Below are 24,847 nucleotides of genomic sequence, written 5' to 3'. Positions count from 1 at the left end.
TCACGAGATTTATGGAATGGAAAGAGGAATAAATGAAATTATCTTTTAATCTCTAACAACTCCAGAATATTGTCTATTTCCGACCGTCATGTTCATCTTTATAAATGGTGAGTCTCATAATCTTTGTTTCTATCCTCATATTCTTCGATTTGATTTTTCATTCGTGATTGAATTTGCATTCAACAGTTGCGATTTTTTATTTCAATTTTTGGTTCAGGTGTCTTCTGAAGCCTAAGTGCTAGTCTACCTGTAGTCTGTGTTGATTTTGAATTTTTGCTTCAAGACTTCAAGTGAAGTTACTATATTGCTATTATAATATGCCAATTTGAGGTTAGGTTATTCTTATCACTAAGTTATAACATGTACAATAGTTTGGCAATTTAAAACATGCCCTAAATGAATTCTTGCCCAATTGTATTAGAAATTCAGAGTATACCCTAACTGAATTCTTGACCAACTGTATTAGAGTTTAGAAATTTAGAATCTGCCCTAACTGAATTATCACCTATTGTTATTTGCTACCTGTTACAATGTCACATCGGCACCGAACTTACGAATCTGGTTATGCGAAAAAGCAAAAAATACTTAAAAGGGAGGCCTTAATTGAATTACAAAAGGGAGATATTTTTAGATTTTTCACATCCACAAAACCTACAAACAGCGAACCCATAAATGATGATCATCCTATGAATAATGAATTTATAAATTACGAACAACCTATAAGTAATGAACCTAAAAATAATGAACTTACAAATGACGAGCGACCTACAAATAATGAACATTGATGGGCTAACAAGCGAAGATAAACATATAAATGATGATCAACTTTCAAATGAGAATCAAGCTAACGATCCTCTAAATATTGTTGACCAAATCAATGGAATAATATCAATAATAATTTAAGGAATCTACTTGTAGAAAAAGGCCCAGTTAAAATTTATGGTTACAAATTTCCTAAAGATGAATGTTCAAGAAGCTTTAATACTTCTCTTTATATGCGATAGTTACCGAATGGAGAAAAAGCAGAAATAAAATGGTTGGTTTATTCTATAGAATTAGATAGAGCATTTTGTTTTTGTTGTAAGTTATTCAATGTGAATCAATGTGCAAGTAAATTAGCATCTGAATGTAGTAATGATTGAAGAAATCTTAGTGTCGAATTAAAAAGACATGAAATAAGTAATGTGCATATTATCAATATGAGAACATGGATGGATTTAAAGATAAAATTGGCAAAAAAAAAAGTAAATAAATAAAACAATTGATAAACAAACTCAAGATCAAATAAATAAAGATAAAGCACATTGGAGAAATGTGCTAATAAGAATACTTATCGTTGTAAGAGTTTTGGTAAAAAGAACATAGCATTTCGTGGGAATAATGAAAAATTTGATCAAGAAAACAATCTTAATTTTTTAGCTATTATTGAGATTATTACATAATTTGAACCAATAATGAAAGAACATATTCGGCGCATAAAAATAATGAAATTCATAATCATTACATTGGACACAAAATTCAAATCAAATTGATTTGTTTGTTAGCAAATGAAATAAAAACTAAAATTATTGATAAAGTTAAGGAAGCTAAATATTTTTCAATTATACTTGATTGCACTCATGATATAAGTCATCAAGAACAAATGTCCATTGTCTTACGATGTGTAGATGTTTCGTCAACTCCAATTCAAGTTAATGAATATTTTTTAGAATTTTTAATAGTAGATGATACAACTGGCCTTTTTGATGCTATTATTGAAGAAATTAATAATTTAGGACTTGATGTAAATGACATTAGAGGCAAGGTTATGATAATGGATCAAATATGAAAGGAAAACATCAAGGCGTGCAAAAAAGATTGTTAGATATTAACCCTAGAGAATTTTACATACCATGTGGTTATCATAGTTTAAATTTAGTAATTTCTGATGTGGTCATAACTTGTAACAATGTTGAAGATTTTTTTGGTGTAATACAACATGTTTATTCTTTGTTCTCATCATCTCCTAAAAGATGGAAAACTTTACAAGATAATGTAAAAAATTTAACTCTTAAACCATTATCACAAACACGTTAGGAAAGCCGATTATAAAGTGTTAAAGCAATTAGGTTTCAAGCTTCACAATTAAGAGAAGCATTATTGGAGTTATACGAGGATAGTGTTAATCTTAAAACTAAAAGTGATGCTAAAAATTTGGCTACATTTTAAAATTTTTGAATTTTTATTAATGATGACTATTTGGTATGACATTTTGTTTGCTATTAATATAATTAGTAAAAACTTACAAGCAAAAGATATGTGTATTGATGATGCTATAAAAAACTAAATGAACTTATTTCTTTTTTTTAAAAAGTATAGAGACGAGGGATTTGAAAAGGCTATGACCACAACCAAAGAAATAGCTTTAGAGATTGGTATCGAACTTGTTTTTCGTGATAAACATACTATTCGTAGAAATAAAAAGTTTGATGAAAATATTGGTAATGAAACTTTAAAACTCCTATTGAATGCTTTTGAACTGATTATATCTTGTACATAGTAGATCAAGCTATATCTTCACTCACTAGTAGATTTAATCAATTTAAAGAGTTTGAAACTATTTTGGTTTTTTGTTTAGTATAGAAAACTTAAATCTTTCGGTGAAGAAATTTAAAAAAAGAAGTGTATTAATCTTGAAATTTTTTTGAAACATAATGGTAAGTTAGATATTGATGGTTTAGATCTATTTCAAGAACTAAAAATGCTAAATGATATTATAGATTTAGAATCCAACAAACTTATTAATATATTAAATTATATTAAAAACTTTGATTCTTTTATGAATGCTTATATTGCCTATAGAATTGTGTTTACTATTCTCGTAACCGTTGCTTCCGCTGAACGTAGTTTTTCCAAATTAAAGTTGATAAAAAATTATTTAAGATCTCCAATGTCACAAGAAAGGTTAAACGTTTAGCTCTTTTGTCGATTGAGAAGAACTTTTTAGCATACATTTATTATAATTATTTCATTAAACAATTTGCATCTTATAAAGCTAGAAAAATAAATTTCATGTAAACGTTGTTTTTTACCGAAACGATATAACTAAATTTTTTTTAACTCTGCCAACTATAAACGTTTAGGTTTATTATTGTCGGTCTCAACCCCTGATTAAGGAGGATGATTTGTATTAAAAAGTTTTGAAAAAAAAAACCCTAACTTGATAGGTAGCTTGAGACCTCTAAAAACCTTGGGCCATCATTGTGTACTTGTATTTAATCACGTTCTCGTATTTATTTCATCGTCTACATTTATTAGTGTTGAAATATATGTTATTTATTGAATAACGTTATATTTGTATGCGTAACTATATGATAATATGTTCATTTCTCCATAAACATGTTTAATCGTTAATATGACACGTTGAATCGGAATGCCTAAATTAATATTTTATAACATGTAACAAATATTTTGTTATTATTATTTTTATCCGAAGTATTTTATATTTAAATTAATCATGTGATTTAAAAATGAAATATTCTAGAACCTTTTTAATTAACTTTATTCCTCAAGTTAGTTTATCTAATTTATTTATTTTGGAAAAAAAAAAGAAAAAACAAAATGAAGAAAAGTGACGTGCATTTATATGCATGCTAGCTTATATATTTTTTTAATTATTATTGTTATAATTATCATTGTAAAGTTATCACTTGATCCTTAAACAAGTTTTATTCATATCTAAATCGTATTCTAACCTCAACATTTGGCTTATAAATAGAGTCTATTCTCATTATTTTTCACACCAAATCTAATTCTATGAGGCATAATCAAGTAAGTTTTACATGTCGTTTTTGTTGTTCTTTATATTTTTTTGATTTTGATCTTGTTCTTATGAACTTCTTTTTAATTTGTTCTTATGTTTTTGAGTTTCTTTTGAATCTTCATAGTTGTTCATATATTGTCATCATGATTATCATAAATTGTTAATAAAAATCTTACTTTTTGCTCTAAAAGGATATGATAATCATGTTATTCCAAGAAAATATAATTATTTTCTCTAGATCTTGAATCAAGTATAATTTTTTCATAAACTATGAATATTCAAATGATTTTCAAAAACTTCTAATGTTATCATAACTAAAAATTATAATATTTACATAATTGGTTCCTTAAACTTTCATAAATGTCAATAAATATCTTAAACTTAAATATTTACACTGTAAACCCTATACTTTTACAAATGTTAATAAGCATCCTAAACTATAATATTTACACTTTAAACCCTATGCTTTCATATATGTCAAATCACACCTAAAACTATATAATATTTCAAGTTAAACCTCGTTCTCTTGTATATTTTTAAGATGTGGTATTTCGATTGTTTTCGATTTTTCATCTCATCAAAGTTTAAGCTCAACACAGTCGATATGTAGTAACTGGAGGGGGGGGGGGGGGCAACGCCACGATTCAAAACCCTTGACAGAAAGATTATAAAATCTAAGAAAAGTAATGCGCATATATCCAATCAAACGCTGGGCCTGGTTACTTTCCTGGAGGGGCGATGAGAGTGTTGGAACCTATCAGACCAAAACATGTAAAATGTCACACGAACTAACATAACTTTGAAAGATTTTTTTCAATCTAGTACACGTCACTCGACTTCTAATAATAAATCTCAAACATAATCTAGGGCATCCCGAGACCGGATCAAAAACTCTTGCTCGTGTTCGTGCTCATCCATCAAGCAAGGTGAGTTCATAGCCCCTTTTACATGCTTTTAAACGTTTTATACTTTTGGGTGAAAAACATGCATAATCATTTTGTTTTACATGCTATTTGATTTAAGCTTTACTTAATAATATTCGCTATGTGTGATCATTATAAGTGTATACATATTCGCATTGGCAAACATTAACTTGTTAAGCCCATGGTAGTATAATAATAGATCTATTATCCCGACCTGCCCACTCAGGCCTCAGGTAGAGGCCTGTTTGTTCATAATATGACGATCATTAAATATATTAGTCTAATCGTGTATTAGACGACTCGCTAAACGTGCTAAAGTTTGGTGATAATCACTAAAGTATACAAAGTAACTTAATACATATGAAATGATGTCAACATAAAACATATTTTTCTATTATTTTATTATTTAGAATCTATGTTCTCACAAAGTATTTTTAGTTGACACTCTCGCATGTTTTTCAGGTAATTAAAATTAAGGAAGACTTTTGAAGTTTCTTATAGGGTATGCGTCAGACATAGAAGTTTAATGAATAAATTTTTGTGTCATGTTTTCTATTTGGATTATGTTTGGTTTGAATAATGTGTTTTAATAAGAGTTTTTACATTAATATCATGTGCATGATTTTAATTTACGCGCGCCCCAGTGTTTCCGCCCTCTGCCGGACCGGGGGGGGGGGGGGTGACAGGTGCCCCGTCTACCTTAAGTTTTACGTGAAGTTATATGTTTCTACTGTTTTAGATTATTTATTTCAGTAAGAGAGCAAGACATGTTGATAAATTGTTGTGTTTGTTCATTAATATTTGGTTCATTTTTGTTTCTTTATGATCATTTATGTTTATGAGCTTTTGGTCTAAAAAGTTAACGAACACATACAAGTATATATTCTTGACGAACGGACATGAACAAGAAAATCCATTCATTTAACTGTTTTTATTAATGTTCGGTTAAATTTAAATAAACGAACACAAAAATGCCACTGTTTGTGTTCATTCAATTCATTTATAGGTGTAACTGTCATCATGTCTTTAATGTTTAAGATCAAAAGATACACTAATAAAAAAAAACTTTAATGACCTGATTGGAAAAAACATTTTATGAATAATGTGATTAGAACAATTTCAAAACATGGTTAATATTATATACAGTAGATAGGGCTGTCACTTTTACCCAATACCCGAAAAAAACACGTACCCGAACCCGAATAACCGGACCCGAAAAACCCAAACCAGAGAAAAGATCAACCCAAAAAACTCGAACCGAAGTAATTTGGGTTGGTTCTCGGTTTGATTTATAAGTTTTGGGTCAACCCGAATAACCCGAATAAACTTTTATTTTTGAAATTAAATATATAATTATGTATAATAGGCTTAGTATTAGCGACTAACGTTATTGTAACAACTCGGGTTTTCAAACTTACACTTTTACCCGACTCGGTTCGATGTTCGGGTTATTTTTGTAAATATTATTTCATTTAGCGAGTTAAATTGAATTTTCTATTAACAATTATTTATTTATATCTTTTATGCATTGACATTTTTAACCCAAACTATATACTTTATCCTCCTTTATACGCATCCTCAAACTTCAGTGAGTTGGGCACTGGCAAAACGGTTCCAAAAACCAAAGGTAAGATGCTATTCCTTACCTGGGTGATAACCTGACCACAGTACTCAACCCTATGGACCCGAGCGAGAACCGAAAATGCCATATGAACGACACCCTAAGTTATCAACCGTGACCACATTAGTGGTTGCATCCCTATATATTTTTAAACCGAATTCACGGTGGTTCGTGGCTAAACTCGGTTTTCCCGATTATTGTGTTCCGTTATTTAAATGGTTAGTTGGGTGAAAAATCCATGGAACCCATGGGCACTCTTACTATCCATTTCTTAACTTATTTTTGTATTTTTGTTGGAGTAATCAAATGTGGTGATTCACAAGATACTCCGACTACCCACATTTATTTCGATAGTTTGTTATTTAGTTTGGTCGGTTAAAACGCCGTGTAACGCTCATTGGGCCGACAAACTTCATTGCATTGTTAATTCGTTAATTAGTTGGGACAATCAAATTGCCATGTAACGCTCATGGGCTGTCAAACTCAGTTTTTATTCGTTAGTTCGTTGGGCCATTCAAATTGCCATGGAAAGCTCATGGGAGGCCAACATCCACAAGTTATATTTCGTTAGTTTATTGTAAACTTAATAATCTAAATTTTAAACCGACTTAACTCCTCATGTAGTCATCACACATTAATCTTATTGACTACATCATTTAACAACTATTTACGCTATGTACCCCCTCATCTTATAATCTTTTACATTTAATCTTTGTGGTGCAAATCCCATCACTTCTTAAGACAACATTTTCATTTTCACATAAATTAAACATTTTACTATTCTTGTGATTTCCTCAATTTATCTTTCAACTTATAAATCCTTATTTTTTGTCCTTATAGAATGTTGTATCTAAGAAACCCACGTCGTCAACGTTCATCTGGTTCACGCGATCGCCGCTTGGCTGCTAGGATCACAAAGGAATTCACTGCTGCAATGCCCATGATAGTCACTCGGATCCAAAGCCTCAACTCCAACGGATCTGCCTCATCGTCTGCACCAAATAACTATGATTTCCGTAACTTTTTAAGCACCAAACCCCCATCCTTCCGTGGTGAGGAAAATTCCACCGCCTTGCTGCAATGGTTTGAAGAAATGGAGAATATTTTTATCCATTGTGAATGTCCGGACGCCAAACGGACTAAGTTCGCCTCGAGCAAGTTCGAAGGCCGAGCTGTCACATGGTGGAATGCTTTGAGGACTGACCAAGGGTCTGACTTGGTCGTATCCATGCCTTGGGAAGAACTTAAAGAGGCAATGAAGAAGGAGTTCTGCCCGGAACACGAACTGCAAAGACTTGAGACTGAGTTTTGGGAACTCAAACAGGTTGGTGGGGATAACTCTACCTACTCGAACTGTTTCCGTGAACTTAGTCGAATCGTACCTCATCTTGTAACCCTTGACAACCGCGGCATTCAGAAATACATTCGCGGTTTACCAATCATTTTCCGTGATGCTGTGATGAGTCGTGATCCCTTAACCATCGGTGAGGCCATGGACCTAGCTGCTTCCCTTACCGATAGTCATGTTAGGGATGGAACCTTGTCTCGCAAGGATTCCAAGCCTAATCCTCACAAGACTGAAACCGACTCAACATCTGATGCTAAAGCCGAACCCAAACTTGCTACCTACAACAACAATCACCGCAACAGCAACCACAACAACAAGCGTAAAGCCTATGCCGTTAACCAACCCAATAACCAACCTCCTCCTAACCAAAACCAAACTGCCCCGAACAAAAAGACTTACCTTGGTCCTCATCCATTATGTGTCAAGTGTAACTTTCATCACTCTACCCAAACCTCTTGCCGACTATGCACCCAATGCAACCTTTATGGCCACCTTCTAACACTTGTTGTATCCCGCCTAATGCACAAGTCACCTCACATGCTCAACCCGGTACTCCTAATATCCGTGCTTGCTATCATTGTAGAGACCCAAACCATCTTCGTAATATGTGCCCTCAACTTATCCATTTATCCATGCCATCAAGCCCAAACCATGACTACGCCTGGCTACTTGACCCATGCTCATCAAGTTCAAACCCAACCACCTCATATCCTTCAAGCTCCTCCTATCAATTCAAGTCAACCTTACTTAACCCAACTCTATCAAGCTCCTCATCCGCAAGCACAAGTGTACCAAGCCTACTCTACTCAAGCCCCTGTTATGCAAGCTCAACCCATTCAAGCTATTCCAAGCCAATCTACCTCAACTGCTCCTACTCATGCAACTCCACACGGTGCTCCAAGTCAAGTCAATTAAACTGCTCTCGGATCATGAAGACTTTTGCCATTCCCTTTATTTTAAATTTTACTTTGTCTTTCATAATTTCGTATTGTAACGCCTCTTTATGGCTTTGGATTATTTCCGCGTTTGAACTATTTATCTTTTATCTTATGAATGAAGTTCCTTTTACTTAAATAGATTGTTTATTAAAGTATACCTTTATCTTATTTTCTTGCCTTCATTACTCTTAATTGTTAAAGAGTGACATTTTCTTCAAATAATTATATTTTGTGATGGTTTGAAAATTCCCTTGTTTTTGTAAAATCCACTTCAACTTTTGAAATTGTTTTATACACTTGTGATTCTCTAACTAAAACTCTTAATTTTTTTTCCCTCAAAATCATGTTTTTCCTTAAACGTTTCGTAACCCACACAATGGGACGAGTTATGTGGACCATCCGACGATCTAAGTAATTATGGATGCATACGTAATTACCAAAGTCCTCGCATGGAAATCATAATCCGAATAATTGTGTGTTATAATGAAGAGCCGAAAGTAGTTGAGATAACGGTACAATTGTAAAGAGGATAAGGACATGGTGGATACGCCACTGGTACATCCTATATATAAGTGCCCTTATCGGAATTTCATTTGGAGTGTTACTTCAACTATCTAAAGTTCTGTATTATGTATTTTTATTTAATGTTGTTGTTATTGTATTCCTTAATTTCGGGATGAAATTCCCTAAAGTAGGGGAGACTGTAACAACTCGGGTTTTCAAACTTACACTTTTACCCTGTTCGGGTTAATTTTGTAAATATTATTTCATGTAGCAAGTTAAATTGAATTTTCTATTAACAATTATTTATTTATATTATATCTTTTATGCATTGACATTTTTAACCCAAACTATATGCATTATCCACCTTTATACCCATCCTCAAACTTCAGGGACTAAAAGGAAATTTCTGATATAACCCATATTATCATCTGGATATCCAATACCAAAACCATTGAATCCGACCCGTTTCACCCATTTCGCAACCAGAAACCTTAATTTGATATTTAAACTTTGAGATTTCTTCATCTTAATCTCATGATTATCATAATACCTTATTCGCGACCTGTTAAACGAAGAAAAACGTGTGTATTATCTCCAATTGGTCATCATTATTCGATTTGAATTTTAAACTTAAACCCTAAATCGTTTTCTATATAAACGATCATGATATTTCAATTACATTCACACCCACCTTCTCATAGCAGTCGCAAATCTTTCCCCTAACCTTAATTGCATAATCGTGTTCATTTGATCACTGTTTTTGACCTCCTCATCGCCGGCCCTGTTCTTCATTAATTAACCTATCATCGATCGTTAAACGAGGTAATTGTTTATATCATTAGAGTCTCGTTTTAGTGGGAATCAAAAGCCCTAATCCTAATTTACTTTAACATCAACAGATTTGGCTAATTGAATTCATTAGGGTTCTTAATCAAATCTGCTAGAGTTTGTCTATTTATAAGAAATCTGTTATTGGTTATATCGCACACCTATGGGCAGTCCCGTTGGTTAAGCTTTGGATTGTGGGAGGCAGGGGTCGTGGGTTTGACCCCTGCAAGCCCGAATTTTTAGTTTTTTTCCAATATTTTCTTTTTAAATCAATTCATAATCATATTAATAACAATAATAATTAATTAAAATTATTCTTTTGTAAACCGACTTTATAATAATTGTTTTCTCGCGTCGTTAGTTCGTATGTAAACATATGTGTGTATAATAACCCGAAAACTAAGGATTTAATATATATATATATATATATATACATATATGAATATATAACAAGCAACCTTTATATATATATTTATATAACTTATAAAACTAGTAATATTTTTAAAGGATATATTTTCTTTTATATACGATTAACAAACTAATTATTTTATATAATATATAATATTATATTAATCATGGTTAAAAGGGGAGTATAATATTAATTTAATAATAATTATAATTATCGAGTTTCATAAATCAATCTTGTACATTTACTTAAACGTATTCGTATTATCATTATTCTTTACTAGGCTTTAACGTCCACGTGTGATTTTCCCGCATTCTTGTTATCTCAATCATCTTTGTTCGTCTATCGAGGTGAGTTCCACATTCTCCTATTTTACCGTTTTTCACGTTTTGGGGACATATGCGTAAATTGTATTTCACTTATATACTTATACACAAAACTGCAACTTTTTCTTATGTGTTAACAACTTTAGTTGTTTATGTGCTTATATGCTTTCGCATTCGGAGAGGTCCAACATAATCTCAGTCTAGTATGATCATACGCCAGTCGTTATAGCTTTGTGCTTCTCGACATCTCATTATACTTGCTCATTTGGTTAATTTGTTATTCTCATATGACTTGTTGCAAATACTTATTTTCTATACATTTAAACTGGTGTGTTGCTCACTCAACCTTGTGTTGACAAAACTTCTTTATTTTCAACGCATATGCAGGTATTCGTTTGATGTGAAGTACAAGATCACTTACGGATATATGCTAGAAGAAAACTTAATAAGACATATTGTTATTGATCGATATATGTACTTTGTTTATTTGGATTTTTGTTTTATATGTAATTTAATAAATAGATATTGAAACTTAAAAATGTTGCATGATAGTAACCTTGAGAGCTGTGACAATCAGCTCACGCCCCGGCATTTCCGCCGTAGGTTGGGGTGTGACAGTTATCAGAATCTGATCCTAACCAATTGTTTTCATCACAACTATTATTGATCGATTGTTTATTGATAGTTAATGTTTTCCATTTGTTACTAATAACAACTGTAATCGAACAACCAAATCACGCCCGATTGAAGACGATTATGGTTCGAGTTAGTTTTACTTTTCTTTTGGATTGTTTTATCAGGTTATGTTAGTTTATTAATTGATTATTTGCTTACGAGCAAAGAATAATATGTTGTTTTAATTTTAGCATTGTAGATTTTAAAATTTTTTTGTTTATTGTTTTGTTTTCTAGGATACTCGAAACCCGATTACCCAACCCGAGAAAACCCGAACCCGAAAAACCCGTGAGAGATTCGGGTTAGGTTTCGGGTCAAGATTTAAAACTTTGAAACCCGAATAACCCGACCCGAAAAACCCGAAAAACGAACCCGAAAAACACCCCTAACAGTAGAGTAATCCCCAAAAAAAAGTATAGAACAACATATATAGTAGAGGCTACATGTATATATATATAATCTAGCACAACTCATACATACCAAGACGTTTTAATTTTTAAAAACCATATACGAAATAAATCAATGTTGTATGCAAAATGTTAATATCTACCTTTGTACTACCCAAAAATGTATATATTACACAATGATTGGTCAACGGTCAACCTATGAACAGTAATACTACATCTTCATTTCTCTTGGCGTAAACTTCAATCTCCTCTTTCAGTTGTTAATGTAAACTGAAGTTTACAAAATCTTCGGTAGAAAATCGATTAACGGGTTACAAAACACTATACCAACAGCCGATCTTTGACTTTGAAAGGGTTTGGTCACCGGACTCAAGGGTTCATTTTCCAATATAGGCGTAACCTTTATTGACTATATGGCTAAACAATGTAGATGGCAGGCAATTTCCATGATTTATGAAATATAATATAAATGCCACGTAAGCAGCGGTGCATGTCACGGCTAGAGATCCAAACAAAAATCCGTTTACCTCGGCTATAAAGAAATCGAGCAAAAAGGTAACCGTTGATCACCATCACTAGTGCAGCCACACTCCATGCTGCTTTCTGCAAGTTATAAAAAGCACCCAGAATGAAGAAACAGGTCAAATGGGTCAGAGGTTGTCTACCTTGTATTTAAATGCTTACAAGTTACAATCATGCAGAAAGAATTCATTTAAAATAAATTATATAATGAGTCAAATAATATCTCTCTATAAAGAAAATTAATGCATTAATTATTTACTGTTGACAGGTCCAATCCGTTTTGACCCGTGCATAGAAATAACTTGTGTTGGCCCACTTTCCTTGTTGCAAAATACATTTTTCTGATAAGTTTTTCACTTTATCATATTATGCGAAAATACATATTTTTCGTTAGCTTTTCATAAATGTGTACATATTTTTGGGTCAAATTTTAATTTTGTATACAATTAGTGTCAAATAAGATAACAGATAATACATTATTTCAATATATATTTTGAAGTTTTTTTTATCGAGTAAATATGCAATTTAGGCAACTTTTAACACTTTTGACGTTTTTCCGTTTCAGCTACTTTTTATTTTACTCACAAGACAAGACAAATAACCTAAATTAAATAACACAATTTAATAGCATCAATGGTTATATAAACAGAAACAAATTTAAAATAAACGACATATGTAACGCCCTGGAATTTGACTGGTAGACAAAAATCAAGGAATCATCGGAAACTATACACTTTGGGGTTCTGGACGATAAGTTCGGAACCCATATCATTGGAGAAATCTGTTTTTATCATTTGAAATGTTTATTTTATAAAACGACATTTACGTCTGGAAAATATTAATTTTTATGCTTTTGAAAAATAAAATGTTCTTATTTAAAAAAAAAAAAAAAAAAAGATTTTAAATAATTATTCGGAAAATGGTTTATAAAAGTTTTGCTGAAAAAGTTTTAGTTTGTTTAAAAACTTATGAACTCGACTAGTCTTGACCCGTCGGTAGTCAAAACCCGAACCCGAGTCACCCGAGTATTTAAGCGGAAAATCAAGTATTCTTACACCATCTCTTTCATTTCCACCAACACTTCCCACCCAAACACTCCCACTTCTAGAGAGAGAGTAGTGAGAGAAAGTCATCCAATCTAAGATTCGAGTCCACCAATCTGTTTATCGTTGTTGTCGGTAAGATCTTCTTGAAAATCATACGTTTTTACAACCAAAACCCGCCCCGAATCGAGCAAAAACTCCGACTTTTGTGTCAAGTGTGTTCTTGGTCAAAAACCGTCATTTTTGGTGTCAAAATGCAAGCTTTTGTGTTTAAAAGTACTAGGAATCGATACCCCTTTCAATCCCGAGCATTTCCATGTCAAAAACTTCGATTTTGGGTCAAAAATCTGGAAAATCTGGAAAACCCGTGGGTATCTCCGTCGCCCAGCTTGAAGGAGTCGAATCAGACTCATTCGATCGAACCAGTCGATCGAATCAGTCCAGTCGATCGAATCAGTCGATCGAATCAGTTCATTCGATCGAATGTGTCGATCGAACCAGTCCAGTCGACCGAATAGGAAAGCAACCGAATGGTCTCCAACTCATTCGACCGAATGAGCTTCGTATTCGATCGAACGTCTGTCTATTCGATCGAATGAGTGTCTATTCGATCGAATGTGTTTCTATTCGATCGAATGTGTGTCTATTCGATCGAATGTGTTTCGATTCGATCGAATGTGTTCCTATTCGATCGAATCAGGTCAGAACCAAGCTGTTTCGTCTTTAAAACCTAGTTTTTGCTCGAGATCGTGTAAGGCTTACACTCTTAGACTTAAACTGCGTTGTTAACTTATTATGTCCTTGTCTAGACTTAGAGGATCGACGTTTGACAGCACCCGACCGCCCTAGCAACCACACCTAGTCAACAAGGTGAGTTCATAGCCCCCATTTTTCTTTTAAAGCCTTTCAAATCATTGGGGGTGAAAACATGGTAAATGTACACGTTTTGACAAAACACATTTATTCAAACATTACTTATCATAAACACTTGACAAATCTTTTGCAAACAATGAACATTGGGAAAACAAGTAATCATGGCAGGTTACGCGTACCTTAACTTTCTCGGAAGTTGTGTATGCATAATCAAATATTCAGGAGTAAATATGGGAATCACTCAGCGTTTAGGGAACATTGGACGTTTGGAAATCAAAGTCATGTACCCGTTATACTTTATCATGAAAACACATTATTCATTGGTCAGTCTTGTGATCGTGTGAACAGTGGCAATATAGGTCACAATAGTGCATAGGTTTGATCTCCAAGTGGACGATTGGTAGACAGGCCGTCACTAGATGTGGGATTCTAAAGTGATCGATTTAGAATACACGTGACCTATGGGGTTCTTAAGTGTTCGATTAAGAATCCGAAGGATCTCTTAAGTGTTCGATTAAGGATCCGAAGGATCTCCTAAGTGATCGATTAGGAATCCAAGAGATACTAAAGTACGCTTTAGAATTCTCTCATGGTACCCAAAGTGATCGATTTGGGTTACCATCAAGGAAATCAAGTAACATAGTGTGGTCTTGTGTGGGGTCGATGTCAGGTCTTGCGTGATCATTATGCATCATTATCATTTTTCATCATGGCATGGTTACATATGATTCTTGGGTATCTTATACATATATCCTTGATACCGTTCCTCCTGCATGCATGGAAACAATAATTGGAATCTTTATACGAAACTCTTGCAGATTCAGTTGAGATGATAAGCATACCAAGCATAGTAGGATAAGTTGTAGGAGTGGTGGGTTAGCCGATGGTACACCCTATATATAAACCCCTACAACTTAGCCTAGTATGCTTGTGTAGGGCTTATCACTACAGTATTAGTTAACCTATGAATTCACTCATCTACTTTTTGTAGTTGACGTTTTATTACATGTTTTCAGGAAATGAAGCAGGAAGTAGCTAATAGCTGATAGAGGCCTTAGAGAGATGAAGGCTAGGCTAGGAGTTGTTTGGAAACTTGATATTTTGTATTAAAACAATTTGTTTCATGTTACCTGGATGATGTAATATTTGACAGTTTGGTTATGTTTATGCATTTAGACTTTTATACTATTGTGCTCAATCAATCACGACCTAGTCGCCACGCCTCGGTTTTCCGCCATTACGACCGGGGTGTGACAGATTGGTATCAGAGCCAATGGTTATAGGGAATTAGGAAACCGACCTAGACTATAACCTAGGACCCTTAACTCTAGATAATTCATGCATCACTATCACACGCCCACACTTATGTGCTTGCTATGTGCTTATGTGCTGCATCTTTAATTGTGTCTATCGTAGCGATGTATTCTTTGGCTATTCCTTATCCTGTTATTCTTATTCCCGGTATCATTCTTGCGCGTTCTTTTTCTTTTTCAGAATGCCTCCTCGTCGCTCGTCCGTTAATGCTGACCCTGCTGACCTCGCTGCCATCATAGCGCAGCAAATTGCAGCAGTTCTTCCGGGTCTGGTTAACAACCTAAGGCAAGAAGGAACCTCGGGTGCGCCACAAGCCCCAGAACCGAATCCTACTCTTCAGGCCGACAGGCTCTATAAGGCTTTTACTAACACTGGGCCTACGAGCTTTAATGGATCCGAGGGAGCTGCTGGTCTTCTCCAGTGGTTCGAGAAAGTCGAAGCTTCATTCAACATGTGCTCTTGCCCGGATGAACTCAGGGTCAAATTCGCGGCGAGTATGTTCCACAAACGGGCTCTCACGTGGTGGAATATCGAGATTAGAACCAGGGGGCGAGACGCGGTCTTAGCCTTGCCCTGGGCCGAGTTTGTTGAGCTAGTCACGCAGGAGTTCGTTCCGAGAACCGAACTCCAGAAATTGGAGGCTGAGTTTAGGGCGCACACGATGAAGGGCGCCGATCACATGAAGTACACGGAGAGATTTCATGAACTCTCCCTATTGGTGCCCCACATGGTTACCCCAGCTTCACGCGCTGTCGAGCAATACATCAGCGGTCTTCCGGACTCTATGAGGGGCATTGCGGTTGCAGTTGACCCCACTACACTTAAGGCAGTGATCGATCTCACTGCCCGTTTGACCAGGGAACAGCTCAGGTCCGGTGTTTTGCATCAGGATAAGGGCAAATCTTCCGATGGGAAAGCGAAAAAGGGGAACAATAGGAAGCGGAAAGCGACCTACTTAACTGCGATCACTGGTGCTACGCCTATCAACTCCATGGCCCCCGTTTCAGCCGCAACAGTTCAGGGAAGACCGAGAAAGGAATATACTGGGCCGCATCCCAAGTGCAACTTATGTTCTTATCATCACCCAACAAGTGAGTTGTGCCGCAAGTGCACAAATTGTGGACGATTCGGACACCTGGTGGAGCGCTGCAGGAGTCCTGGCAACCAACTGGCTGTGGGGAATGCTAACCCTCAGCCTAACCCTGCTCGAGGCTGCTTCGAGTGTGGCGCGATGGACCATTACAGAAATCGATGCCCTCGCGTCACCAACGTTCCTCCGGCTCGCGGGAGGGCCTTCACCATTGGAGCTGCCGAAGCACGCCAAAACCCCGATGTTATTACTGGTACGTTTACTCTTAACAACAATTGGGTGTCTGTCCTATTTGATACAGGAGCTGATAGGAGTTTTGTCTCTTGCGAATTGGTTCCTTTGCTGAAATTAAAAATTTCCGAGTTGGAACCTGCCTTGGTTGTTGAACTTGCTAGTGGAGAGTCCACACAAGTGAGGTCTGTCATTCGATATTGCACCCTTACTCTTGTCACCACATCGTTCAGTATTGACCTTATACCTTTTCGTCTTGGAAGCTTCGATCTAGTTGTGGGAATGGACTGGCTGTCTAGCAATCGCGCGGAAGTAATCTGCGCCGAGAAACTTATTCGTATCCCTCTGTCTTCTGGTGAAATTCTAACCATTCAAGGGGATAGGTCGGGTGGATGCCTAAGAATCGTTTCTTGCTTAAAAGCCAGTCGGTACCTTCAAAAGAAGTATCCCGCATTTCTAGCCCGTGTTACTCTCAAGGAATCCAAAGTCAAGAGACTGCAGGACTTCCCTGTCGTGCGTGAATTTTCTGATGTTTTTCCCGATGAGCTGCCTGGACTTCCTCCTAGCAGGCAGGTGGAATTTCGTATCGATCTTATTCCTGGTGCTCTCCCTGTTGCTAAGTCTCCTTATCGTCTAGCTCCGCTGGAACTTCAAGAATTATCGAATCAGCTTCAAGAACTTCTTGGCAAGGGATTCATTCGCCCTAGCTCGTCTCCATGGGGAGCCCCAGTACTCTTCGTCAAAAAGAAGGATGGGACTTTCCGTATGTGCATTGACTATCGGGAGCTTAATAAACTGACCATCAAAAACCGGTACCCGTTACCGAGAATTGATGATCTCTTTGATCAGCTTCAGGGTGCTACGTTTTTCTCTAAGATCGATCTGCGTTCTGGTTACCATCAATTGCGTGTTCTGGAGGAGGATATCCCGAAAACTGCGTTCCGAACTCGTTACGGTCATTACGAGTTCATGGTTATGCCTTTTGGAATGACCAATGCCCCCGCCATTTTCATGGATCTGATGAATCGCGTTTGCCGTCCATATCTCGACCAGTTTGTCATTGTTTTCATAGACGATATTCTCATTTATTCTCGTTCGAGGACCGATCATGAGCTTCATCTCAGGCTTATTTTGGAGCTTCTCAGGAAGGAACAACTATATGCCAAGTTCTCCAAGTGCGAATTTTGGCTAAAGGAAGTTCAATTCTTGGGACATGTTATCAATGTCGACGGCATACACGTCGACCCTGCCAAGGTAGAAGCCATCAGAAATTGGGTAGCGCCTAAAACACCTACCGAAATCCGTTCATTTCTTGGATTGGCTGGTTACTACCGCCGATTTATCTCAAACTTCTCCAGGATTGCCTTGCCTTTGACCACTCTGACTCAGAAGGGAGAACCCTTCGTGTGGGGACGAGATCAAGAGGAAGCCTTCCAAACTCTGAAGAATAAACTTTGCCGTGCACCGATTCTATCGCTTCCGGAAGGTGACGATGACTTTACCGTTTATTGCGATGCTTCAAATCAAGGCCTCGGTTGCGTTTTAATGCAACGAGGGAAGGTCATCGCTTACGCTTCTCGACAACTCAAGGTGCACGAAAAGAACTACGCCACGCATGACCTCGAGTTGGGTGCTGTGGTGTTTGCCTTAAAAATCTGGAGACACTACCTGTACGGCACGAAGTGTGTCATCTATACCGACCACAAGAGCTTACAGCACATCCTCCATCAGAAAGAGTTGAACATGAGGCAGCGACGCTGGGTCGAACTTCTCAGCGATTACGATTGTGAAATCCGCTACCACCCGGGAAAGGCTAATGTGGTGGCTGACGCATTGAGTCGTAAAGAAAGGACCCAGCTGCACTCTATTCGAATTCAATCCAATCTTCCCTCCTTAATTCGCGAAGCTCAGAATCAGGCGCTTGTGAATGGAGATCTCAAGGGCGTTTTGTCGTGTGGAGCCGAACAGAAATTCGAAACCAAGTTGGACGGCATCCTCTATTTTCTTGATCGAGCATGGATCCCAAACTCTGAGCCTCTTCGAACGCTTATTCTAAGTGAAGCCCACAAGTCCAGATACTCGATTCATCCCGGCAGCAGCAAAATGTATCAAGATCTTAAACCTCATTATTGGTGGCCCGGGATGAAGAAAGACATCGCTTTATACGTGATGAGATGTTTGACTTGTTCGCGAGTCAAGACAGAGCATCGAAGGCCGTCTGGGCTGCTTCAGCAACCTATTATTCCTCAGTGGAAGTGGGAAGAGTTAGCTATGGATTTCATCACCAAGCTACCGCGGACGCCTAGCGGTCATGACTCAATTTGGGTTATTGTGGACATTCTAACTAAATCCGCTCACTTTATCCCGGTTCGGGAGGACTACACTACGGAAAAGTTGGCGCGGATATACATTCGTGAGATCGTTTCCCGTCATGGTGTGCCTAAGGGCATTACGTCTGATCGCGACAGCAGTTTTTCTTCCAGGTTCTGGAAATCTTTGCAAAAGGCCTTTGGGACAAGTGTGAAGCTTAGCTCTTCCTATCATCCAGAAACTGATGGGCAGAGCGAGAGGACCATACAAACCCTAGAGGACATGTTGAGAGCTTGTATCCTTGAATTCGGTAATAGTTGGGAAGCTCATCTGCCGCTGGCAGAATTTTCTTACAACAATAGTTACCACTCTTCTATTAAATGCGCGCCGTTTGAAGCTCTTTACGGTCGCAAGTGTCGCTCACCCTTGTGTTGGTCCGAGACCGGGGATTCACAGATCATCGGCCCGGAACTAATACAGGAAACAACCGATCAAATCGCTATCATTCAACAGCGACTCAAAGACGCCCGTTGTCGGCATAAGTACTACGCAGACAAACGACGCAAGCCACTCGAGTTTCAAGTTGGTGACCGTGTTCTGCTGAAAGTTTCCCCCTGGAAGGGCGTAGTCCGTTTCGGGAAGAAGGGAAAGTTCGCTCCTAGGTATGTTGGACCATTCAAAATCCTTGAAAGGATCGGACCAGTTGCCTATCGTCTTGAGCTGCCGCCGGAACTCGGTAGAGTTCACAATGTTTTTCATGTTTCGCAGTTAAAGAAGTGTCTTGTTGACGAGGCCCTTCTCATTCCCGTCGACGAGGTTCGAATTAACGACAATCTGCTTTTTGTTGAAGAACCCGTCGAAATCTTGGATCGCGAGGTCAAGAAGACCAAGCGTAGCCGCATACCGCTTGTGAATGTTCGATGGAATAACAAACGCGGACCCGAGTTTACATGGGAACGCGAAGATCAAATGAAGGAGAAATACCCTCATCTGTTCTCTTAGTCTCTATTCTTGTAATCTATTGTCTAGAAGTCAATATAACATTTGCAGCATGTATCAAATAATTGTGTTATTCAATGAATATCGTGTTGCCTTATTATGCTTATAAGTATTCTTTTATTTGCATCCACAAATTTGGCTACTCAGGGCTCATGCTGGGAGCACAAGTCATATCTACTCAATCATATGAATTTTGGGGAAATTTATACATTATTTAAGCCAAAAATTTGTCATTCATTCTTGCATTCATGGAGCATGGTTGTGTGTATGTGTGTGGTGTCGTGTCAAATTTTCTAGCCGCACACGATAGAGCTTATACATTGATACAAGGTGAGCTCGTAATTATAGTCCGGAATATAATTACATCAAGGTCACAGGTGTATACGTGTATAAGCAATATGCTATTGTGTAACTAGAAGTCGTGAACTCAAGGTTCGTGTAGAGAAATATTCGACAAAGGTTGAAGAAGTGGTGGGTTAGCCGCTGGTACACCCTATATATAAACCTCTTCGGCACGAGTTGAATATGTCTGAAGCGAAACCTGGAATTAGGGACTTATAGTTAGCGTGGCAGCTGTGAGACATTGAATTCAAGAATTACCGAGGGTAATATTCGCGGAAGATTGAAGGAGTGGTGGGTTAGCCGCTGGTACACCCTATATATAAACCCCTTCAATCCGAAATGAATATGTCTGATGTAAAGCTTGAGGATGATGCCTTGTAGTGGAAAATAGTGTGTCGTCCTGTGTGTCATTGATCTAATAGGAGTCGAAGGAAACACCCAAGTAAGGTTGAAGGAGTGGTGGGTTAGCCGCTGGTACACCCTATATATAAGCCCCTTCGGCTTGATTTGGGTGGTGCCTGAGACGAATATTAGAAGTGGTGGCGCATAGTGGTCATCATGGGATCATGTAATCTTAATCATCGATGCATCAAGTATACTAAAAAGCTAAATTTCGGGACGAAATTCCCCTAAGTTGGGGAGGATGTAACGCCCTGGAATTTGACTGGTAGACAAAAATCAAGGAATCATCGGAAACTATACACTTTGGGGTTCTGGACGATAAGTTCGGAACCCATATCATTGGAGAAATCTGTTTTTATCATTTGAAATGTTTATTTTATAAAACGACATTTACGTCTGGAAAATATTAATTTTTATGCTTTTGAAAAATAAAATGTTCTTATTTAAAAAAAAAAAAAAAAAAAAAGATTTTAAATAATTATTCGGAAAATGGTTTATAAAAGTTTTGCTGAAAAAGTTTTAGTTTGTTTAAAAACTTATGAACTCGACTAGTCTTGACCCGTCGGTAGTCAAAACCCGAACCCGAGTCACCCGAGTATTTAAGCGGAAAATCAAGTATTCTTACACCATCTCTTTCATTTCCACCAACACTTCCCACCCAAACACTCCCACTTCTAGAGAGAGAGTAGTGAGAGAAAGTCATCCAATCTAAGATTCGAGTCCACCAATCTGTTTATCGTTGTTGTCGGTAAGATCTTCTTGAAAATCATACGTTTTTACAACCAAAACCCGCCCCGAATCGAGCAAAAACTCCGACTTTTGTGTCAAGTGTGTTCTTGGTCAAAAACCGTCATTTTTGGTGTCAAAATGCAAGCTTTTGTGTTTAAAAGTACTAGGAATCGATACCCCTTTCAATCCCGAGCATTTCCATGTCAAAAACTTCGATTTTGGGTCAAAAATCTGGAAAATCTGGAAAACCCGTGGGTATCTCCGTCGCCCAGCTTGAAGGAGTCGAATCAGACTCATTCGATCGAACCAGTCGATCGAATCAGTCCAGTCGATCGAATCAGTCGATCGAATCAGTTCATTCGATCGAATGTGTCGATCGAACCAGTCCAGTCGACCGAATAGGAAAGCAACCGAATGGTCTCCAACTCATTCGACCGAATGAGCTTCGTATTCGATCGAACGTCTGTCTATTCGATCGAATGAGTGTCTATTCGATCGAATGTGTTTCTATTCGATCGAATGTGTGTCTATTCGATCGAATGTGTTTCGATTCGATCGAATGTGTTCCTATTCGATCGAATCAGGTCAGAACCAAGCTGTTTCGTCTTTAAAACCTAGTTTTTGCTCGAGATCGTGTAAGGCTTACACTCTTAGACTTAAACTGCGTTGTTAACTTATTATGTCCTTGTCTAGACTTAGAGGATCGACGTTTGACAGCACCCGACCGCCCTAGCAACCACACCTAGTCAACAAGGTGAGTTCATAGCCCCCATTTTTCTTTTAAAGCCTTTCAAATCATTGGGGGTGAAAACATGGTAAATGTACACGTTTTGACAAAACACATTTATTCAAACATTACTTATCATAAACACTTGACAAATCTTTTGCAAACAATGAACATTGGGAAAACAAGTAATCATGGCAGGTTACGCGTACCTTAACTTTCTCGGAAGTTGTGTATGCATAATCAAATATTCAGGAGTAAATATGGGAATCACTCAGCGTTTAGGGAACATTGGACGTTTGGAAATCAAAGTCATGTACCCGTTATACTTTATCATGAAAACACATTATTCATTGGTCAGTCTTGTGATCGTGTGAACAGTGGCAATATAGGTCACAATAGTGCATAGGTTTGATCTCCAAGTGGACGATTGGTAGACAGGCCGTCACTAGATGTGGGATTCTAAAGTGATCGATTTAGAATACACGTGACCTATGGGGTTCTTAAGTGTTCGATTAAGAATCCGAAGGATCTCTTAAGTGTTCGATTAAGGATCCGAAGGATCTCCTAAGTGATCGATTAGGAATCCAAGAGATACTAAAGTACGCTTTAGAATTCTCTCATGGTACCCAAAGTGATCGATTTGGGTTACCATCAAGGAAATCAAGTAACATAGTGTGGTCTTGTGTGGGGTCGATGTCAGGTCTTGCGTGATCATTATGCATCATTATCATTTTTCATCATGGCATGGTTACATATGATTCTTGGGTATCTTATACATATATCCTTGATACCGTTCCTCCTGCATGCATGGAAACAATAATTGGAATCTTTATACGAAACTCTTGCAGATTCAGTTGAGATGATAAGCATACCAAGCATAGTAGGATAAGTTGTAGGAGTGGTGGGTTAGCCGATGGTACACCCTATATATAAACCCCTACAACTTAGCCTAGTATGCTTGTGTAGGGCTTATCACTACAGTATTAGTTAACCTATGAATTCACTCATCTACTTTTTGTAGTTGACGTTTTATTACATGTTTTCAGGAAATGAAGCAGGAAGTAGCTAATAGCTGATAGAGGCCTTAGAGAGATGAAGGCTAGGCTAGGAGTTGTTTGGAAACTTGATATTTTGTATTAAAACAATTTGTTTCATGTTACCTGGATGATGTAATATTTGACAGTTTGGTTATGTTTATGCATTTAGACTTTTATACTATTGTGCTCAATCAATCACGACCTAGTCGCCACGCCTCGGTTTTCCGCCATTACGACCGGGGTGTGACAACATACCTCTAATGTCGGTCCGATCTTGAAAACCCCCATGATTTCCTCTTTCGACACCAGGGTCAAAAGTGGAATAAGTGCAAATGGGATCTGAATAGACTGAAGAACATTAAGCCATTCATTTAACACGTCTAATGAAGCTTCCGATTTATTAAAAACAAGAGCTACAATCATAGTCGGCACGATTGCACAACTTCTAGTAATCAAAGCCCGTAACCACTTTTTCAACCGAAGGTTAAGAAACCCACCCATTATAAACTGACCCGCATAAGTACCTGTAATGGTGCTACTTTGACCCGCTGCCAACAACCCAATTCCCCAAATATACAAAACGGGTATAAACCCTCCACCGTATTTGTTTTCAAGATATTCGCCCGCGTTCACAAGGCTTATGGTGTTGGCTTGTTTTGTGTTGTAAAACCCTTTTGCGAAAACGGTTGTTACGAATAAGTTAATCATAAATGAAACGAAAAGGGCGATTGAGGACTCGATTGTGTAGTAGTTAATGGCTTCTTAGACTCGTCCTATTTTGTTAGGATCGATTTTTCCTGATTGGACTAAAGCGGAATGTAGAAATACATTGTGAGGCATTATTACACACCCTACCACTCCAACTGCCTGCCTAATTGTTCTTGAACTCAGCTTTGGAACCAAAAGACCTGTAATTAGTAATTACTAGTTATAAGTAGATCAAGATAATCTTTAACCACTTTGCTGATGTAGCAAAATGGACGGATCGGCTAGATTATGTCTAGGGGTCAATACGGTCAATTAGTCGCACTTTTGATTAACAAAAAAGGCTCGATTATTTGATAAAAAGACTCAATTTTTCATAAGAAAAGAAAAGGCTAAAAAAGAATCGATCTTTTGATAAAAAGACTCAAACTTTTCGATGAAAAGACTCAAAATGGCTCCATTTTTGATAAAAAGACTCAAAAAGGCTCAATCTTTAAAAACTTCTGATAAAAAGGCTCAAACTTTAAAAAGCTGTAACATAGGGTACTCTTATCTGATTAAATGATGACATGGAATTGCAATTGACATGTCGGTATCTTTGACCATGCTTGACTTTTTCCCTTCATGAGGGAAGGTAGCAGCTGGAACTGGTTTACTAAAAACATTACACTAAAATTTTTCTTCTCAGAAATTGAGCCTTCTGCAAGTGCAAAAAAGGTGTTACCCGAAACAGATATTTGGCCAT

The 24,847-nt window shown here is 37.1% G+C and overlaps 1 protein-coding gene across 1 annotated transcript; it reads right to left on the bottom strand.

Annotated features, from left to right (window-relative positions):
- Positions 1 to 11,948: 11,948 nt before the first annotated feature.
- Positions 11,949 to 24,386, bottom strand: LOC143604096 (metal transporter Nramp2-like). The gene is made up of 2 exons (XM_077080679.1): positions 23,653 to 24,386; positions 11,949 to 12,381 (listed from the first exon to the last, which is right to left on the bottom strand). The coding sequence occupies exons 1-2, from the start codon at positions 24,103 to 24,105 to the stop codon at positions 12,196 to 12,198; spliced, it is 639 nt and encodes a 212-aa protein (XP_076936794.1). The 5' UTR covers positions 24,106 to 24,386; the 3' UTR covers positions 11,949 to 12,195.
- Between the last annotated feature and the right edge of the window lie 461 nt (positions 24,387 to 24,847).

Source organism: Bidens hawaiensis, unplaced genomic scaffold (genome assembly GCF_021521415.1).
Source record: "Bidens hawaiensis isolate Kalapana, Puna unplaced genomic scaffold, B.hawaiensis_p1.1 tig00063909_1, whole genome shotgun sequence".
Taxonomy (NCBI): domain Eukaryota; kingdom Viridiplantae; phylum Streptophyta; class Magnoliopsida; order Asterales; family Asteraceae; genus Bidens; species Bidens hawaiensis.
This window is presented reverse-complemented; position numbering and strand designations above follow the sequence as displayed.